General features: G+C 47.9%; 4 protein-coding genes across 4 annotated transcripts; 3 read left to right on the forward strand and 1 right to left on the reverse strand.

Moving 5' to 3' along the window:
- Positions 1–4,047, reverse strand: F4812DRAFT_452268 (ARM repeat-containing protein; the record flags this gene model as incomplete). Its single annotated transcript, XM_047936328.1, has 7 exons — positions 1–507; positions 566–871; positions 941–1,261; positions 1,311–1,465; positions 1,522–3,864; positions 3,919–3,963; positions 4,029–4,047. The coding sequence occupies 7 exons, from the start codon at positions 4,045–4,047 to the stop codon at positions 1–3; spliced, it is 3,696 nt and encodes a 1,231-aa protein (XP_047788216.1).
- A 2,390-nt stretch (positions 4,048–6,437) lies between these two features.
- Positions 6,438–10,144, forward strand: F4812DRAFT_438087 (nitrate reductase [NADPH]). The gene is made up of 2 exons (XM_047934966.1): positions 6,438–8,472; positions 8,526–10,144. The coding sequence occupies exons 1-2, from the start codon at positions 6,675–6,677 to the stop codon at positions 9,431–9,433; spliced, it is 2,706 nt and encodes a 901-aa protein (XP_047788217.1). The 5' UTR covers positions 6,438–6,674; the 3' UTR covers positions 9,434–10,144.
- A 569-nt stretch (positions 10,145–10,713) lies between these two features.
- Positions 10,714–16,905, forward strand: F4812DRAFT_452270 (P-loop containing nucleoside triphosphate hydrolase protein; the record flags this gene model as incomplete). Its single annotated transcript, XM_047936329.1, has 8 exons — positions 10,714–11,133; positions 11,190–11,799; positions 11,853–12,226; positions 12,278–12,339; positions 12,391–12,744; positions 13,464–14,193; positions 14,242–14,920; positions 14,975–16,905. 8 exons carry the CDS (start codon positions 10,714–10,716, stop codon positions 16,903–16,905), a joined length of 5,160 nt encoding a protein of 1,719 aa, XP_047788218.1.
- A 456-nt stretch (positions 16,906–17,361) lies between these two features.
- On the forward strand, positions 17,362–17,629 carry F4812DRAFT_116487 (uncharacterized protein; the record flags this gene model as incomplete). The annotated part of the gene is made up of 1 exon (XM_047929408.1): positions 17,362–17,629. A coding segment is annotated over exon 1 (241 nt), but the record flags the coding sequence as incomplete, so codon positions are not given.
- Positions 17,630–17,682: the final 53 nt, after the last annotated feature.

Consider the following 17,682-nt stretch of genomic DNA (forward strand, 5'->3'; position numbering starts at 1 on the left):
TCAGCGCTTCCCACGTCCACGCCGATTTGCTCGGCTGATCTGGGAATTTACGAGGGGATTATGACACTTGCTCATAGTGCTCATAGTGCTCATAGTGCTTCCATCCACTCGGCTTGGAGCTAATTCTCCAGGGGCAGTGCTAGCAAATGAGCCGTTGTGACTTATATCATCTTGTTTGACCTTTCGGTCCGTGGAATTTCCATACCAATCAACATCGCTGAGTTGTAATCTGCGGACGCGTTGTCCGCTACGCTCTCTGCCCGACTTATCTGAGCGGTTGGTATGATACGAAGTCGGCTTGTCGTGACCTGGACGAATAGAAGTGTGAATATTTCTGTTGGGATTGAGTGGGGTCAAAAGAGTATCACCATCGGGATCTTCGCTCTCGCGAAGGTCATAGTTTAGCACCAGATTCTTGATACGTTGTTGCTCCTCCCGCTCCGCTTGCTGCTGCGTCTTCATGGCAACCGCAAAAGTCGAATCCGAAGGAAGTGCGACAGTTCGTGTCTATAAGCATTAGTTAGATAATTAGAAACACTTCTGATACCAGATAAGATTGACATACCTGTTGGCGATTGCCTTTCTTCGTTAACAGAGAGAAGGCCATCGTATTCGGTGCATTCTCTCCGTTTGCACCATCAGTGTCTGTAGTCGAGGAAACATCGCGAGTTTTGGGTCGGACTGGTAGCGGAACATCGAATAGCGGCTTGCGATCGAATTTGCGAGACTCTAAACTTTCAGCCATCATCTTTGCATACTCACGTTCAAAATCTGCTTCATCTTCCGGATCAATCTCTTCGGCTTTCCTTGTCACCACTATAGCTTCTTCTTCCGACTCATCCTCGGGAGATTGCGGCTGGTTTTCCGCGTCCTGGCCAAACCAGGGATATTTAGCGAATATTCCCCATTGGTAACTCAGGGTAGAGTTAGAAGCACATACCTCGGCATCATCATCCTCTTCGAGATCCGAGTCGTCCCCGTCAGCCTCTGGGAGCACGATATCATTATCCCCATCACCGTCACCTTCATTTTCGCCACCATCGCCTTCATCATCAGAGGAAGCGTTACTAGAGGCCTCATCTTGTTCGACGCTCTTGTCCAGGCCAGCATTCTTCTGGTCCTGCGCCACTGCGAGTTGAAACGCTTTAGCGGCTTCCTCTAGAGTGGTTGCTAGTTTCCACTGCGGTCTAGTGAGAGAAAAAGTATCCTGGACAATGAACTCAATATCCATAGGGAGAGGTTGCTTTGTATATATGTAATACTGCAAGATGGTTAACTTAAGCCTGCCAATAAAAATGAACTAGACAAACCTGTAAGAATGAAAGAAAATAGTCAAGCTTTTTCCCTGCGGCGCCTCGATTGAAGAACATGCCACAAGTCTCTAGCATTGTAGCTACCAAGCGAATTCTGAAGAAGTCATCAGGTAAGTCGAAGGGATTGAGTCGGCCAGGGACAGGTACACCATCTGAAAAAAAAAAGTCAGTTCGTTCCACTTTACTTACACTGGTGAGCTCAACTTACTATAGCCAAGTGTCATGATCCTGTACATGGTGTCAAATATTACAGGATGCTCTAACATCCGGTAGTTATAGAGCTCACCCAAATACTTGACCTCTGCAATTCGCCTCTGATTGAACTTGAAGTCGTTCTGTTCTAGCCCAAACGTCACAGATTCGATAACGTTATCGATCACCGTAACCGTAAAATCTGGATGATAGCGGTAGATGGCGCTAAGCAGTATCGCAAGGATGTGTATGCTACCGTACTTCACCTTGGCAGGCCTTGAAAACACTTTCGTAAGAATGGCTACTACCTCGGACTCTTCCCAATGGAGCCGGCGAATCTGCTTGAGAACCTTGGTATAATTACGTTTGGTTAAGTCGACGTAGATGAGCTTGCGGATGAACAGTTCGGTAGGAGTTCGCTCTTTTTGCTGAATCGAGGCCCTCTCCGGCGGATCGACGTAATATATCGCATTCTCGATGAGCATGCGCTCAGGCTGGCCAATGTGCTGAACAGATTTCTTGCGCTGAAGAGTCTCTAGGAAGGTTGCCATGCGAGGTGAGGTATCAGCGTTACGGAGCAGATACCTGCCGCAGTTCTCCAGAAGGTTACAGATGATCTCGATATTCATCCTGGAGAAATCGTCAAGGCTAACTTTTAAGCAATGGAAAACGACATGCTCGGGCACGATACCGAATTTCGTGAGCTCAGCCAAGTAGCGAATATTGCTCAATCGCACTTGCCCAAGAAAATCCTTCTCCTTTCGCCGCTGAAGACTGCGAAACTCCGCATCAAGATACTCCACCACACCTTTAGGGACGTCAGGCATATATCGACCAAGCGTAGCTATAAGACGAGACCAAAACGGTAGGAGATCCGTGCGGCCCTTGGGAACTTCGGTAAGTCCTTTAATAAGGCGGTTTCTGGACGCTTTGGAATTCAAGAAGCAGAAATCGATCGCTGCTTGATCGACAGCATCTTTGTGAGTAAGCTCTGGCAACCGGGTTAGTAGAACGTCTACTTGCGCGCCAATGGTCTTATTGGCGATGGCGGTTGACTGATCGTCGTTCGTTTCCGAAGGCTTAGGTGGCTCCGTAGTCTCGTTAGAATCGGTTCTCTTGCCAACCTGCTCATCCGTGTCGGTTTTCTTCTTCTTGCCATCCTCCAGCAGTATACCAGGTACCTTGCCTTTAAGGTCCACCAGGTTTTCGTAGAAGCGGCGCTCGTCCTCGTCTTCCCAGATACCTGCGCCTTCACTCTGCCCGCGTAAATACTCCCCAGTCTTGACCAAACCAATAGCGCCATTAGTAGACGAGAAACCGTCTCCGGCCTCCTTGAGATCTGGCATCTCAGCACCAATTGCATCCGCTATGACCTGAGCATTGCTAACGAGACGTTCTTGAGCCTTTAACTGTCGTTCGAAGTTGGCCTGGCGATCCTCGAACACTTCTCCGGATTTGACATATGCTTCCGAGTTTCTGCCACGCTGAGTAGCGATATTCTTCTGATCCCGGACTAGATGCGCCTTAACATCCTCGAAGTAACGTTTAAGGATGTTTCTGAATCGCTCCCGCAGCTCAGAGCTGGCAAAAGGAGGGTCATCAGAGTCAGATGCATTGGCTTCTTCCTGGCCTTCGGTTCGTTCCGAGGTATTCTCTGCAGATTTGGTAGCGCCGTCTTCTTCCACGGTCTTGCGGCCCTCTGATCCGACAGATTTAACCCCTAGGATATCCCAACCAAAGGATTTAACAAAGATAACTAGAAGGGGTAAATTCACATGCTCTCGATCGTAACCTAGGAGGTCCTTAAGTACTTCGAGAGGAAAAGGCTCAGCACCACCACCCTTCATAGAACTTGTCGATTTGATCTTTAACTCGGCGTTCTTTCCGTTGACACTACGTGTGGCGTCATCAGGTTTAACGTCGTCAAGGGTTCGGAGGACGCCGACAAGCCACAATTCGGTAATGACTCTTAGAAGAGCTCGTTGTCGAACGAGACGTTCCTTCTCTTCCTTCTCGCGAAGCTCGGGGGCTAGAGACTTTAGTAGACTCTTATCCGGGGTAGCCATTCCCTTGCCAAGAAGCCATCCTAGATATTCTGTAAATTCGGAAGGGCCGAACCGTTGGTGTAAGGCGCTAACGATCTCGACGGCCGCATCGATTTCTCCGGGGGTCTTAAGCTTGCCCAATCCTTCATAACATGCTGAGATGATTTCGGATAAGTATTTGGTGAGACTCAGGGTTCGTATATCTTGCAGAAACGTGTTTAACGTCGCGGGGGTGATGGCAGTTCGCAATCGCTTGATAAAGGCAGTATTTTTCCTGAGAGAAGTATCAAGTGACGAGCTCACGGGGAAGACATCTATACTGACGATTAGTAGCCTTGCATGTTAGTTGAGTTAAAGTGAAACTATACCTAGTTCGCCATCCCACGCGCGCTGGTTGAGCGAGAGTAACTCGCCTAGAAACCAAATGTTAGCGGGGAATCAATGACAGTTAAAATTGGGGGATGATGTGAGAACTGACGTTTTCGTATGCGGTCCATATCGGATAGCCGCTCGTAATATGAAGATCGATTGGGAACCCAATTGCTACATTCGCCACGGTGGTAATCCTGCTAAGGGATATATCGCCCCCGAAAGAGGAAGCGATTCTGTGTATTAGGCTTGGTGGGCATCGGTAGACAAGTCAGCAAGTCTGCCCTGCGCAAAAGGGAAGCAAAATGATTGCCGGGACGGATTGGTAGACTACGGATTGCGGATTGCGGATTGCGAATTGGAGATTGGAGATTGCCAAGATGGTGATTGCTGTCTATGGGTTGAGCTTTGTCCTTTAATAGTGAAGCAAAGGGTTGAGAAAGAAAAGATTATTAGGTCAATGCGGTTTGTTTTGAGACGTTGGTAGTGTTGCGACGGCATCTAGTAGTGATATCCCGTGAATGAGTGAATGATGTCGTTCGAAATCGTCCAATGAAACAACAGCACTCTGGACTTTCTTTGGAATTCGCCAAAATTTCGGGGAATCGTAGGCGGTTTCTTTTTTTTTTTTTTTGGTCTTTCTAGAGAATTAACTTTTGGTGGGGCAGTATGCAGTAGACAAGCCCGATGGGCTTGGGAGGTTCAGCCTCGTGTACAGCTAGTCCAGTCAGCCAGTATTCAGTACATGGTACAATTAGGTATGTAAAACCAGGTAGGTAACGCCAAGGCCAAAACGTATTGTTAGGTACCTACCCAGGTACAATACAATTAGGTAATTGTACACTGCAACCAGCTGTGGAAAGTAAGACAAACAGGCAAGACAGGGAAGAACACTGGACGCAACGCAGGAACGCTGTTGCACAGTTTAGGGCTGTCTTTTAATGCCTTGGACAAACCCTGGGGTAGCCCGTGAAGATGATGTCCCTAACAAGCCTAGAATCATGTCCCTAGCACCTAACTTAGGTTAAATAGGTACATATACCTATTGTACCTTAGGTCAGGTCCTTGTGGGTACAGGTAGGTAGGTAGCAGGCGTCTTCAAAGAAGGTTCAAACAAGTGCCAAACCCGGAAGCCTCCAAGCTCAATTTTGGATAAAATACCTTGAGGGTAACGTAATGTAGGACGCGTATGCAAAGCAACATCTCAAATTCACACACCTCAAAACATTATATGTGTATGTTTTCGAGTCCAGTCAACTCTCCTTTGCTTTGTTACTTTGAGCGGAATTCGCGTTGCTTTATTCAGTTTCATACCTCTTCTTTTTTTTTGTCTTTGAGGCCAATTCGTTACGATCTTTTTATAGTAGGTTACCTACCTAAAAGTCATAGCTTGATCACTTGTTATGGCAACCTGTTATGGCATACCTACCTCCTAAGGTAGGTAGCAGCAATACGACACGGTGGTCTGGGGTTTCATCAGGAATCTACTCGACGACTCTATTGCGTACTTAAAAAGAACTTGACTTTACTAACGATAAATTAATTACTTATAATTTCTATAACGACAACTAACTGCCGTGATAGTCTCCAACGTGGATAATCCGAACCTATTTACGATGGATTCTTATGGAGCAAAAAGACGCCGGTCTTCCATATTTCCTGTAAACAGAATCAATTATACAAATGTTTTTTCTTCGGGACAAGTACCGAGAGATTCGCAGCTGTCTGTTCTTGATGTTGGTATCTCCTCACGTCTTTTATTAATGCGTTGGTCGTCCATCTGCTCATGTATTCCTATTGATTACTTTCGATATCACGTCACCAGATATCCGTCTGGCGTTGGTCCAGAATCCTGCGCTTAGAAACCCGATGTGGGTATGGCACGAAGGCTCTCGTCCCTTTTCGTTCTGAGGGCTTTTCTATTCCGCATGAGCTAGCGGATAGTTTTTTTTTGATGGGGCGCGATCTGGTGTCTGGGTAACCCAGTCTCTCCGTCTGGTCTAGGCGATTTTCATATCTCCGCTGACTGCTAAAGCTATTCACCTTATCATTGGTCATAATTCGCTGTTATAGTCAAATTCTTGCTAAAAGGAAACACAATTGTCGCTGATAAGCCCTAGACCGGATCAAATTATCTCTGTTGAGCAAGTCCGCGGGGATTTCCTCGACTGACTGATGCATCTCCTCGCTTCAAATATTCACAGATCCGATAACTGACCTGGCTCGGCTCGAGGCGTTCTTATTTGCAGCGCCGCATAATATGTAAGCCACTTCCGGGTCCCGACGATATATTATTACGATATATTTATTGTCACGGTTTCAATCCGGCTAGTCTCTGAGGTGGTTGTCTGCAGATCCATAGATGGTGGTAGCTTGCCGGAGTTGCTATTGTTGCGTCTGGTTCGTGAACTGGCAACGGAGAGTAGTCGATTCGGTGGATCGATGATCAGTTACGCTCGTCTGTTATTATGGACGCGATACCTCAAAATAGACACAAATTTTCCAATTAAGCGTTACTACTCTTCTTTTCCTGTTGCTCGTCGTATTTGGAATTTAGTTCCGTCTCTATTGTATAAACTTACCACTAGTTTTAAGCGTTGCGTCTTATTACCCCTTTCTTGGGAATTTTAAAGCCCATTGTAGGAATATCTTGTCTTACGTGGGAGCTTTGCATGCATGATGACATATATCCTATAACTAACACCCGCGTCCTAACATCTCTGTATCAACCCCAACTCGCAAATACTCATATACGATGGGAATTTTGAGCCTACCTATCGAGAGCCAGCCACCACCCACAGCGCATATGCTTCGATATCCGCCTTCTCCCCCGCCGACGCAAAGTAGTTCGAGAAGAGATTCGAGTACCAGTTGTGACTTTGAGCTACAGAAGCTCCAACACAATGTCTACGAATCGAAACCTGAAATTTCTCGAATATACCCCCTCCCACCGCGAAGTAGGCCTGATAATAGCGTATTAGCGGAAGATCTCAAGACGCCAGATAATCATGTCGTAAGAGATCCCCGGCTAATACGGCTTACGGGCGTCCATCCTTTTAATGTTGAAGCGCCATTGAGCGATCTCTTCAATGAGGGCTTTATAACAACGAAAGATCTCCACTACGTTCGCAACCATGGAGCAGTGCCTCTGGTCGAAGACTCCGAGACTATGGACTGGGAGTTCGCGATAGAAGGGATGGTAGAAACTCCTATTAAAATGACTCTAGCGCAGCTCATCAACGAATATGAGCAAGTTACCTATCCGGTGACTCTAGTCTGTGCCGGCAACAGGAGGAAAGAGCAAAATGTCGTAAGAAAGACAAAAGGGTTCTCCTGGGGGGCGGCAGGTTTGTCTACCGCATTATGGACCGGCGTTGTAATTGGCGATCTACTAAAAGCAGCAAGGCCTAAGCGCGGAGCAAAATACGTATGTTTCGAGGGAGCTGATAAGCTGCCCAATGGCTACTATGGGACATGCGTCAAGATGAACTGGGCTATGGACCCAAACCGCGGAATCATGATAGCTCACAAGATGAACGGCGAGCCGCTTCCTCCTGATCATGGGAAGCCTCTCCGGGTCATTGTGCCGGGACAGATCGGAGGCCGGAGCGTGAAGTGGCTAAAGAGGATCATTGTCACAGCGGCGCCTAGCGATAATTGGTATCATATTTACGATAATAGAGTGTTACCCACCATGATTACCCCTGAGATGAGCGCCAACATGCCGGATGCATGGAGGGACGAACGTTATGCTATTTATGATCTGAATACTAACAGCGCCACTTGCTATCCGGCGCACGACGAAAGGTTGTCATTAACGGGGAATGTTTCAAGTTACCGAGTTCGCGGCTATGCTTACGCCGGAGGGGGCAAAAGAGTAACTAGGGTCGAAGTAACCCTCGACAAGGGGAAATCCTGGATTCTTGCCAACATCTCGTACCCCGAAGATGAATATCGACTTGCGCCCGAAGGGGAAGAGCTGTTTGGTGGGCGACTAGACATGTCTTGGAGGGAAGCTTGCTTCTGTTGGTGCTTTTGGTACTTGGATATCCCGCTATCGCCGCTGCAGGCGGCGGACGATATTTCAGTACGAGCTATGGACGAGTCTATGATGGTCCAACCGCGAGACATGTACTGGAGTGTTTTGGGCATGATGAATAATCCGTGGTTCCGAGTTGTCATACACAAGGAGGGCCATTCACTACGTTTCGAGCATCCAACTCAGCCAGCATTGATTCCCGGCGGTTGGATGGAACGAGTTAAGAAGAACGGAGGAGACCTCTCTAATGGATACTGGGGAGAGAAGATATCTGGCGAAGAAGAGATTCCGGTTGAGGAAGAACAGGCGAAGGAGATATGCATGATCAGGAAGGATATAACTCGGACAATTACGATAGACGAACTGAAAAGACATGACGGCGAGAACGCGCCATGGTTTGTGGTTAACGGTCAGGTTTACGACGGGACAAAATTTTTGGAAGGACATCCTGGTGGAGCGGCTTCCATCATCGGCGCTGCTGGACTGGATGCTAGTGAAGAGTTTCTTGCCATTCGTGAGTTCGCAAGCTGTAATACAAATTGACGATTGAAGCTTACACAAAAACAGATAGCGAGAATGCCAAGGCGATGCTTGTGGATTACCACATCGGCTCACTTGACGAGTCTTCGCGCACTGCACTAGCCGATGGAGATTCGACTGCCGAAGTAACTTCAGCACCGCGAGCGACGTTTTTACAATCTAAAGCATGGACGAAAGCTATCCTATCTGCTAAAAAAAAGATATCAGACGATACCAAAATCTTCACCTTCGATCTCGAACATGCCCACCAAACTTCCGGCCTTCCTATAGGCCAGCACTTAATGATACGATTGCGCGACCCAGTTACACGCGAGGCCATCATACGATCATACACACCTATCTCAGAGACTACGGAGAAAGGGAAACTACACGTGCTTATCAAGATTTACTACGACACACCCGGGAGAAAGGGCGGGAAAATGACACAAGCGCTCGACTCGATACCCATCGGCCACTTCGTCGACTTCAAAGGTCCGGTTGGGAAATTCGAATACCTCGGGCGGGGACTATGCTCGATCCAAGGGCAACGGCGGAAGGTCAAACGGTTTATCATGATCTGCGGCGGGTCTGGAATCACGCCGATATTCCAAGTCCTCCGCGCCGTGATGATGGATCCAGAGGACCCCACTACGTGTCTGGTTATCGATGGTAATCGTGCCGAACAAGACATTCTCTGTAAGGCTGAGATCGATAGCATGGCTGCCGACAATAAGACCAAGTGCCGCTTGTTATATACGCTGAGTTGGCCAGAGCCGTCGTGGGCTGGGCTTAGGGGTAGGATTAATAAGGAACTGCTCGAGACAGAGATTGGTTCTTGCCAGAGCGTCAATGGGGAGGATCTAGTGCTTGTTTGCGGACCCGAATCTCTTGAAAATAGCGTTTACTCCATCTTGAAGGATTTATGCTGGAAGGACGAGGATATATTATTCTTTTAGTCTTCTCAAGGTATGTGATGATGTAGCGACATTTTCTCTATCTATTCGAGATGTATATAAGGTATTAGATGTACAAAGCGGGTTTCAAGTTTAAGTTATTATGATGGGGAACATGACAGATACGTAAGATGTGAAAAAAATTGACGTCTTCATATATGATGGAGTAGTTGTAAGTCATTAGTGCGTATAGCCTTAGAATCTACATAAGCTTTAGCCTTTAGGTACCTGTATTTAGCTGCTTAATGCAAAGTACCTTAATGGGAAGACACGCTTGGGAATGTACGTAGTCATATATTATACCCGCAGAAGGTTATACGCGCATGACGATCTAGAAACGGGAACCGGTGAGGATAGATGGGACCCTGGGAGAGGATGCTGGTGTGGTGACACCGATCATTTTCCTCACCTTGTGCTTCTTATGCTTACTGATGCATATTGAAACCGGGTCGGCAGTCTCGTAATGGTAATCGTCGACAAGCAACTTGCATGCATACCTAGCTGCACCACATTTACAACGCTGCTGGGTCATTCCAATATTGGCCAGTAGTCCAGCTTCGAGTTGATCGATATTACTTAACCCCGATGCCAACACTAGTCATTGAAAAAAAAGTAGCCGCCATCTTGCATTGCATCAAATGGATCTAAAGATATCTGGGATCCAATAGGATATTTCCTTATACGTGGTTCGTACTGCACAACCTCAAAAATGTGTTCCCCTCTGAGGATATGGGGATAAATCATACCTGAAGATGTACCCGACCAACGTATTTGTATTGTATTGTACCTATTGTAAGGTAATAGAGGTACCTTAAAGGCTCACCTAAAGGCCTAAATACAACCTGTGGACAGCACCTGGCCACGTTTAACCCCGGTTTATCCGACCCCATAATTTAAACATTCGGTACCTTGTACCCGCATAGGTACCTAGAACAAGTACCTTTCCAGTGGTACAGACAGCAATTAGGTTAGGTAGGCACTAAGGTTATCCACATTGAAATCGTCACTACAAAGTACGCGCAGCCTCAGCTTTCCTCGAACTAACCCAACTGCTACAACTTCAACCACGAGATTCAGGTTCTTTTTCTCAATTTGCACTGTTGTCTTATCCACCTCAACACTCCGACATTGTGGTCCGATTTTATATTTTTTTTTTCAACTAGTTTCAACAAAAGTTTCCAACTTAGTCGTCTTAACGCGGGCTTTTTTTTTCTCCAACACAGCTCCTGTACTGACGCTTTCTTCAATACCTTACACCTACCTCTCAAAAATAATTACATTTAATGGCTACCAACAAACGCAGTCCTACACCGGATCGTCCCTCTCTTGAGGATCCAGACACAGCCGCAGCACGCAAGGAATTGAGACAAACAGTAATATCTGAGAAACCCGACTTATCTATCATGTCTGCTGCGAAAGTCGACCCCGCGCCCGACGCCGCCACAAGCGGTGATAAGCCATCGGGCAAAGATTCCACGCCAGGTCTCGAGTCTCTCGACGCTCGCAACGATAGCCTAAAGAACCTAATATCATCACCTAAGAAGAAACGGGCGCGCGACGAGGTAGACGTTCCAAACGACGCCGCTTCGGACGGAAACGGCGATGTATCTCCTATCGCTGCTGATGCCACCATCTCTGAACCCGAGAAGAAACGTCCTCGCGACGTCTCAAGCGAATACAAAGCAAAAGCTGACGCGCTTACCGTAAGAAAACCTAGATTGATTCGGCATCTGAGCTTTTTACTAACCATCTATAATAGGCCTCTGATTCCAAAGACAACGGCGAAGCTAAGACAGATAGCAAGAACGACACACCAAGTACCGAAAAGCAAGCGGTAGCAAAAGACGATGCCGATACCGCTGAGAAGAGTAAAGCTACAAACATAACGTCTAGCTCCGCTTTCAGCAGCTCCGGAATTGCAGGATTTGCTTCTCAGGCATCACCTTTCTTACAATCTGGCTCGAAAACATTATCCTCCTTCGCAAGCCCGTCTGGCTCACAGTCACCATTCGGCGCCACTGCCTCCACGTCTACAACTTCTATTTTTGGAAGTTCTAGCTTATCCAATGGTGCCTCTCCCTTCGGTCAGGTAGGAGGAGCGTCGAAACCTTTCGGTAGTACCATCTTTGGTGGAACATTTAGCGGCAAGCTTGGCGAATCAAAGCTCACCAGCTTCGGCAAGCCCGGTGAAGCATTTAAGAGTAATCAACCGACTAGGCCGTTCGGAGCACCTGTGAGCGAGGAGGAAGATAATAACGAAGAAGAGGACGGTAGCTCTGGCGACGAAAACCGGGCTGATAAGGAGGACAAAGATGCTTCGGAAGAGAAAACCGCAGCGGATGATAAGAAGAAGCCAAAGCTTCAGCGAGGTGGGTTACCGCGTGTCGTTGTTTGACAAGTATAGTACTAACAGACTTTATAGTGGTTGTCGACGATGGTGAAGCTGGTGAGGCTACCATCCTGCAAGTCCGTGCCAAGATTTTCCATCTCGATAAAGCTAGCTCCTCGTGGAAAGAACGAGGCGCTGGAAACCTGAAGATCAACGTCCCTATAGCTTGCGTCGATATCGATGAGGAGTCTGGCGCAGCTATTCCCGGATCCTTTGACGCGTCCGGTCTTGACACCGCCGATTCCAAAGTAGTCCGTCTAATCATGCGACAAGACTCTACCCACCGCGTTATTCTTAATACCGCGATAATTCCGGCCATGCATTTCCAGGAGAAGTCTACGGTAAAGGCGACATATGTACTCTTCACCGCCATAGAAGATGAGGGTGCCGTTAGCATCCAAGTAAAGGTATATATCCGACGACTTATAAAATAGATTTAGGTGCTAACTTTACCATAGATGAACACGGCAAACGCCAAGAGCTTCCTGAACGAAGTCGGAAAGATACAGCGTGAACTTCAGTCAGCTTAGGCAGCTGACGAAACCACTGGTCCTCCGACTTCAGTTGCTAGCGCATCTGGTTCTGGGAACGCCGAAGCAGAGGCTCCCAGTGCTGATGCTGAAGGACATATATGTGATGGAGAGAAGAATAACAAAGATGTTGATAATGAGGCTCCAATATCGGAGCAGGAGCTACCGCCATATACCGAATCTGAAGATGATTCTAATCAGTTACCTCAGCCATCCTCGAAGGAATCGGAGGCAGGAGGATTCCGCAAAGAAGTCTCCGACAGCCCCAATCAAATAAGCAGGTCTTCATCTGGAGCTTCGATTAAGCGTAAGTTGGCAGAGCTTGATGACCCTTTGACGCGATCCAAGAAGATCAGACCCGATGCATCTTCTTACTTTGGGGAGCGGTCCCAGACGTGAGGTGTGTTCGCGTTCGTTGGACGAAGCTATTAGATGTGACAAGGGAGTTTTACATCGCGCATTTTCAGGGGGAAGCATGGGCATTGGTACTCTGGAAGAGTTGCAAGCTTATGAGGCATAGGTAAACGACGGTGGCATGGATATTTGTCGGCGGCAATTCTGTGATAATGGAGCTCATACCCCTTTACTGTGTAAATGTTCGGATTCCATTCCGTTACGCAAAAGTGCTCTGCGGAATTGCCGAGTGCAGTGTTACACATTGGATTAATCCTTAGTTACTTTTCATGAATATCAACCTCTTTTTTTCAAGTAATTCCCAGTAATAGGTAAGTAGGTAACTATGTTCATACCTAGGTAACTACAGCTCTTTAATATGTAAGAAGATTCTACCTATTCAAGTCTTCCGAATCCACTCTATGAATCGTGTACATAGTACCTAACGTGGTAAAATTCGTACAACGAGGTCCTTGCAGTAACTACGTGTGTTTATGTAAGATCCTGCCTGACATCGTATGTACGTAACTTAAGGTATATATCACGTGATCTCGCCAGCATTTCGCGCCACGAGAAACGCGACTAAACGAACTTATCGTCAATGCAAGAGCACAACACATATTCTCAAGACCAGGGGTCTTCAGGCTAAGCACCCTTCGTCCTTATGCATCTTGATTACGGATGAAATGTCTGCTCTCAAGGCAGCTGCGGTCTCGAATAGAATTATCAAGCGGAAGAGGAAGAGGCAAACTTCCGAAGAAGACAAAGAAGATGACCACCCAGGGAACTTGGAAGAGACTCTCGATGAACCTAGTGTTGCGAAATCGAGGAAGAATTTAGCATCTCAGCGCAAGAAGAAGGCTAACGAAGTCGTCGAGTGCCAAATTGAATGGCCTCAATTATTTAAGGATTTGGACAAAACACATAGAGCTCTTAACCTCGTGTTCACTTTCTGCTCCACGCGCAGGCATCTTGCGACGACTTTTGATACCATCCGATCGGCAGTAGAGTCCAATACGAAACGAGAATTAATAGTTGAGGATGTCGCAGCTATCGTGGCACTGCGGCCGGAAGGCATTAATTTTACCTACGTGGATGAGGTGATGCTGCATACCGATATTAAGGGAGCCGAGAGAGACACCACGTTTAAGACTGGTAGATCAAGGAACATCACAGTTCAAGGACCGGCTCCGGATGCCTCTGTTGGCGGATTGACCGGTATGGAAGAGCTTGGGAGTCGCCATCCCGACGATTTGCCACCGGGCGGTCAAGAAGTTCTCTACTTTGAGTTTGTTGACGAGGACCTTAAAAGACAAGTTCAAAGCAAGAAGACAGGAGAGCCTATAAATCCAAACAGAAGACTTCGCGATGATGACCTCAAAATGCCGGTATACAGTCAGAAGCAGCTCACAGCTCTAATCGAAAAACGTAACCAAAAATTTACCAACGCAGTAAGCTCCTTTATAAACCGTTGCGTAGGGGAAAACTTAGATCCGGAGGTGATGATCCGTCAGGAAGCGGAGGCCTACATTCCAGTTCCATCTGTATCATCCACTGCTACCCCTATGCCTGAGCAGAGCACCATACCTGAGTCGATACCCAAAGAAAGGAAGAGCATACCCGAAATCATCCAAGAACTTAAAGACAGTCCCTGGTATACTGGTCAGATCGTGCCGGATGGGCATCGTGTGTTCGACGCTCAGGAGCCTGTGTTCGGGGAGCTCGATTTCCTATTAAGCCAAGATATGGTGAATGCGTTGTACAATGCGAAGGGAATTACCCAGTTCTATGCCCACCAAGCCGAAGCGATCAACAATCTCCACGCCGGTCGCCATGTCGTGGTATCAACATCGACAAGCTCGGGAAAATCTCTTATATATCAGCTTCCGGTATTACACGCGCTTGAACAAGATCCCAACACCCGAGCTATATATATCTTTCCGACGAAGGCATTAGCTCAAGATCAAAAGAAGAGCCTGAAGGAGATGCTCGCGTACTTTACGGAGCTGGGAAATGTCCTCGTCGAGACTTTTGACGGGGATACTCCGATGCACGACAGAAATCAAATTCGCGACGAGGCCCGAATCATATTCACGAACCCAGATATGCTTCATCTTACAATACTGCCCCAGGAAGATAAATGGCGGACTTTTCTAAAGCATCTTCGTTATGTCGTTGGTAGGTAGACCCTCACTTGGAACAACCAAGTATGCGTGACTAACTCTAGGATAGTTGACGAACTGCACTACTACAACGGCTTAATGGGCTCCCATGTTGCATTTATCATGAGAAGGCTTCGACGCATATGTGCTGCCGTCGGGAACCGAAAGGTCAAGTTCATATCGTGTTCTGCCACTGTAGCAAATCCCCAAGAGCACTTTAAAACCATCTTCGGAATTGATGATGTACATCTGGTTGATTTTGACGGATCGCCGTCTGGGCGGAAGGAATTTCTATGTTGGAACACGCCTTATAAAGATCCCGGCGATCCATCAAGCGGTCGTGGAAATGCCATAGCCGAATGTGCTCGCTTATTCTGCCAACTTATATTACGAGGCGTTCGCGTGATAGCGTTCTGCCGCGTGAGGAAGCAATGCGAAGAGTTGGTGAATGCTGTCAGATACGAATTAGAATCGCTAGGTCGTCCGGAATGCACGTCTCGCGTGATGGGTTACCGAGGTGGATATACCGCACAAGATCGTCGACGGATCGAGAGCGAAATGTTCGAGGGCAAGCTCATGGGCATCGTTGCCACCACTGCTTTGGAACTGGGTGTTGATATCGGCACCTTGGACTGCGTCATTACGCTAGGGTTTCCGTACACCATTGCGAATCTAAGGCAGCAGAGCGGGAGAGCGGGCCGGAGAAATAAAGACTCCTTATCCGTGTTGGTAGGGGATTGCTTCCCAGCCGACCAGCATTATATGCAGAATCCCGATGAGCTCTTCACCAAGCCTAACTGCGAACTTCAGGTCGACTTGGACAACATACTCGTCTTAGAGGGCCATATACAGTGCGCGGCATACGAGATGCCGATCAACCCCGCCGAAGATGCTATCTACTTTTCAAAAGACCTGGCGAAGATCGCGGAAGAGCGTCTCATCAAAGATGAACTCGGTTACTACCATTGCCATGACAGGTTTAGGCCGATGCCCTCTAGATTTGTGGCGATTAGGGACACCGAAGATGATCACTTCGCGATAGTTGATATATCTCATGGGCAGAACGTGGTACTTGAGGAATTAGAAGCATCGAGAGCCTTCTTTACTATCTACGACGGCGCAATCTTTCTACACCAGGGCAACTCGTACCTGGTGCGCGACTTTCAACCAGACAGAAAAATCGCCAAGGTGGAAAAAGTCAAGGTGGAATGGACTACACAGCAAAGAGACTTTACCGACGTGGATCCTGTGGAAACGGAAGCAATACGAAAAATTCCTGGTTCACCCTCACTTGCATTTCACGGCTCGATGCGCATTGTCCAGAACGTCTTCGGCTACTTCAAAGTCGATAGGAAGCGCCGCATTCTCGACGCCGTACAGGTCGATAATCCTCCCATCATCCGGCATAGCAAAGGCATGTGGCTCGACGTCCCCAAGCGCGCCCTAGAGGTCCTCGTCTACCGACGGCTTCACGTGGCAGGAGCCATCCACGCCGCCGAGCACGCTATCATAAGCCTGATGCCCAACTTCGTCATTAGCCTGCCAGATGATGTCCGGACGGAGTGCAAGTCGGGTCTGAAGGAGTTTGCACGGAAAGAAACTTCGCGGAAGAGACCCGCTCGGCTGACGTTCTACGACGCGAAGGGCGGCGCCAACGGGGCTGGCATCAGCACCAAGGCGTTCGAGTTCATCGAACTGCTCCTCCTCCAGGCCCTGGAGCGGGTCCAGCACTGCCACTGCCAGACGGGGTGTCCGGAGTGCGTGTGCTCTGAGTTCTGCCAGGAAGCCAACGAGGTCATGAGCAAGGCCGGGAGCACAGTCATCATCAAGGCGCTCCTGAATATGGAGATCGATGTCGAGGCCCTGCCTATGGGCCCGGAGGATATGGCCCCGGTTGGTATCGAGACGGTGGTGCTGGCTAAGCCAGTGCCTTCGAGGTTTGATTTTAAGGAGATTAAGATAGAGGAGGATGATGATCAGGGTTGTATCGTTGTAGATTAGGTCGAAGTTGGCACTAGATGTTTAGCAGGCTTTTGACCATATTGCTATACTTGCTATTATACCTGGTACTATACCTGGTCTATTTGGTTTATTCTGCCTATTAACGAAAAAATTATACTCTCTCCTGTCATGAAGAGACGAGAAACAACTGGGAATATAGCAATCAGGACCAGAATATATTCGTACAATCACTTCTACCCGTACCCGTTATGTACCTCATCTCGTGCGTAAATAGGTGTCACGTCCACAAGGTGTCCACGGATAAAATTCTTAGGCAGCAATAATAAAGCCCACACACTTGGTACAAGTTCTACTGCAAACATTGCATCACAGACCATACTAGAGAGGACGTCGCTTGACTTGCCCACCCACATTCCTCCATTCCTTTAAACCTTGCAAGCTTCCCAAGTGCAAACCTCCCCCCTTCCAAAAAGACCTGCCTCCCAACTACGAACTGCACGAACCATACCTAACCCTGCGAAGATGCGGTTCAAAATGACACCTTACGTTTTCTTTGTCTTCCTCTTTCAAGTGCTCGCACTCGCTGCGCCTTACATGAAGTCTCGCGAGAGCCACGACGAGGCAACTACCTCAGCAGAAATCGCTGTTCCCGAAATCCTGAACCAGACTTCCACTGGCACTCTTCTCTTCCTCTGGAAGCGAGATGAAATCGACGACTGGAACCGCGACAACCCCGATAACCGGATCGCTGCCGTGAGTGCCGACTACCTAAAACACACTCATTTCCCCCTTTTCTTTTGTTATTAGTCCCCTCCC

Source organism: Daldinia caldariorum (genome assembly GCF_022478825.1).
Source record: "Daldinia caldariorum strain CBS 122874 unplaced genomic scaffold F4812scaffold_14, whole genome shotgun sequence".
Taxonomy (NCBI): Eukaryota; Fungi; Ascomycota; class Sordariomycetes; order Xylariales; family Hypoxylaceae; genus Daldinia; species Daldinia caldariorum.

Bases quoted from the DNA above. Each gene is read 5' to 3' on its own strand.
- F4812DRAFT_438087 (XM_047934966.1), top strand. From the start codon at position 6,675: ATGGGAATTTTGAGCCTACCTATCGAGAGCCAGCCACCACCCACAGCG. The intron at 8,473-8,525 runs GTGAGTTCGCAA...ACACAAAAACAG, and splicing joins TGAAGAGTTTCTTGCCATTC to ATAGCGAGAATGCCAAGGCG.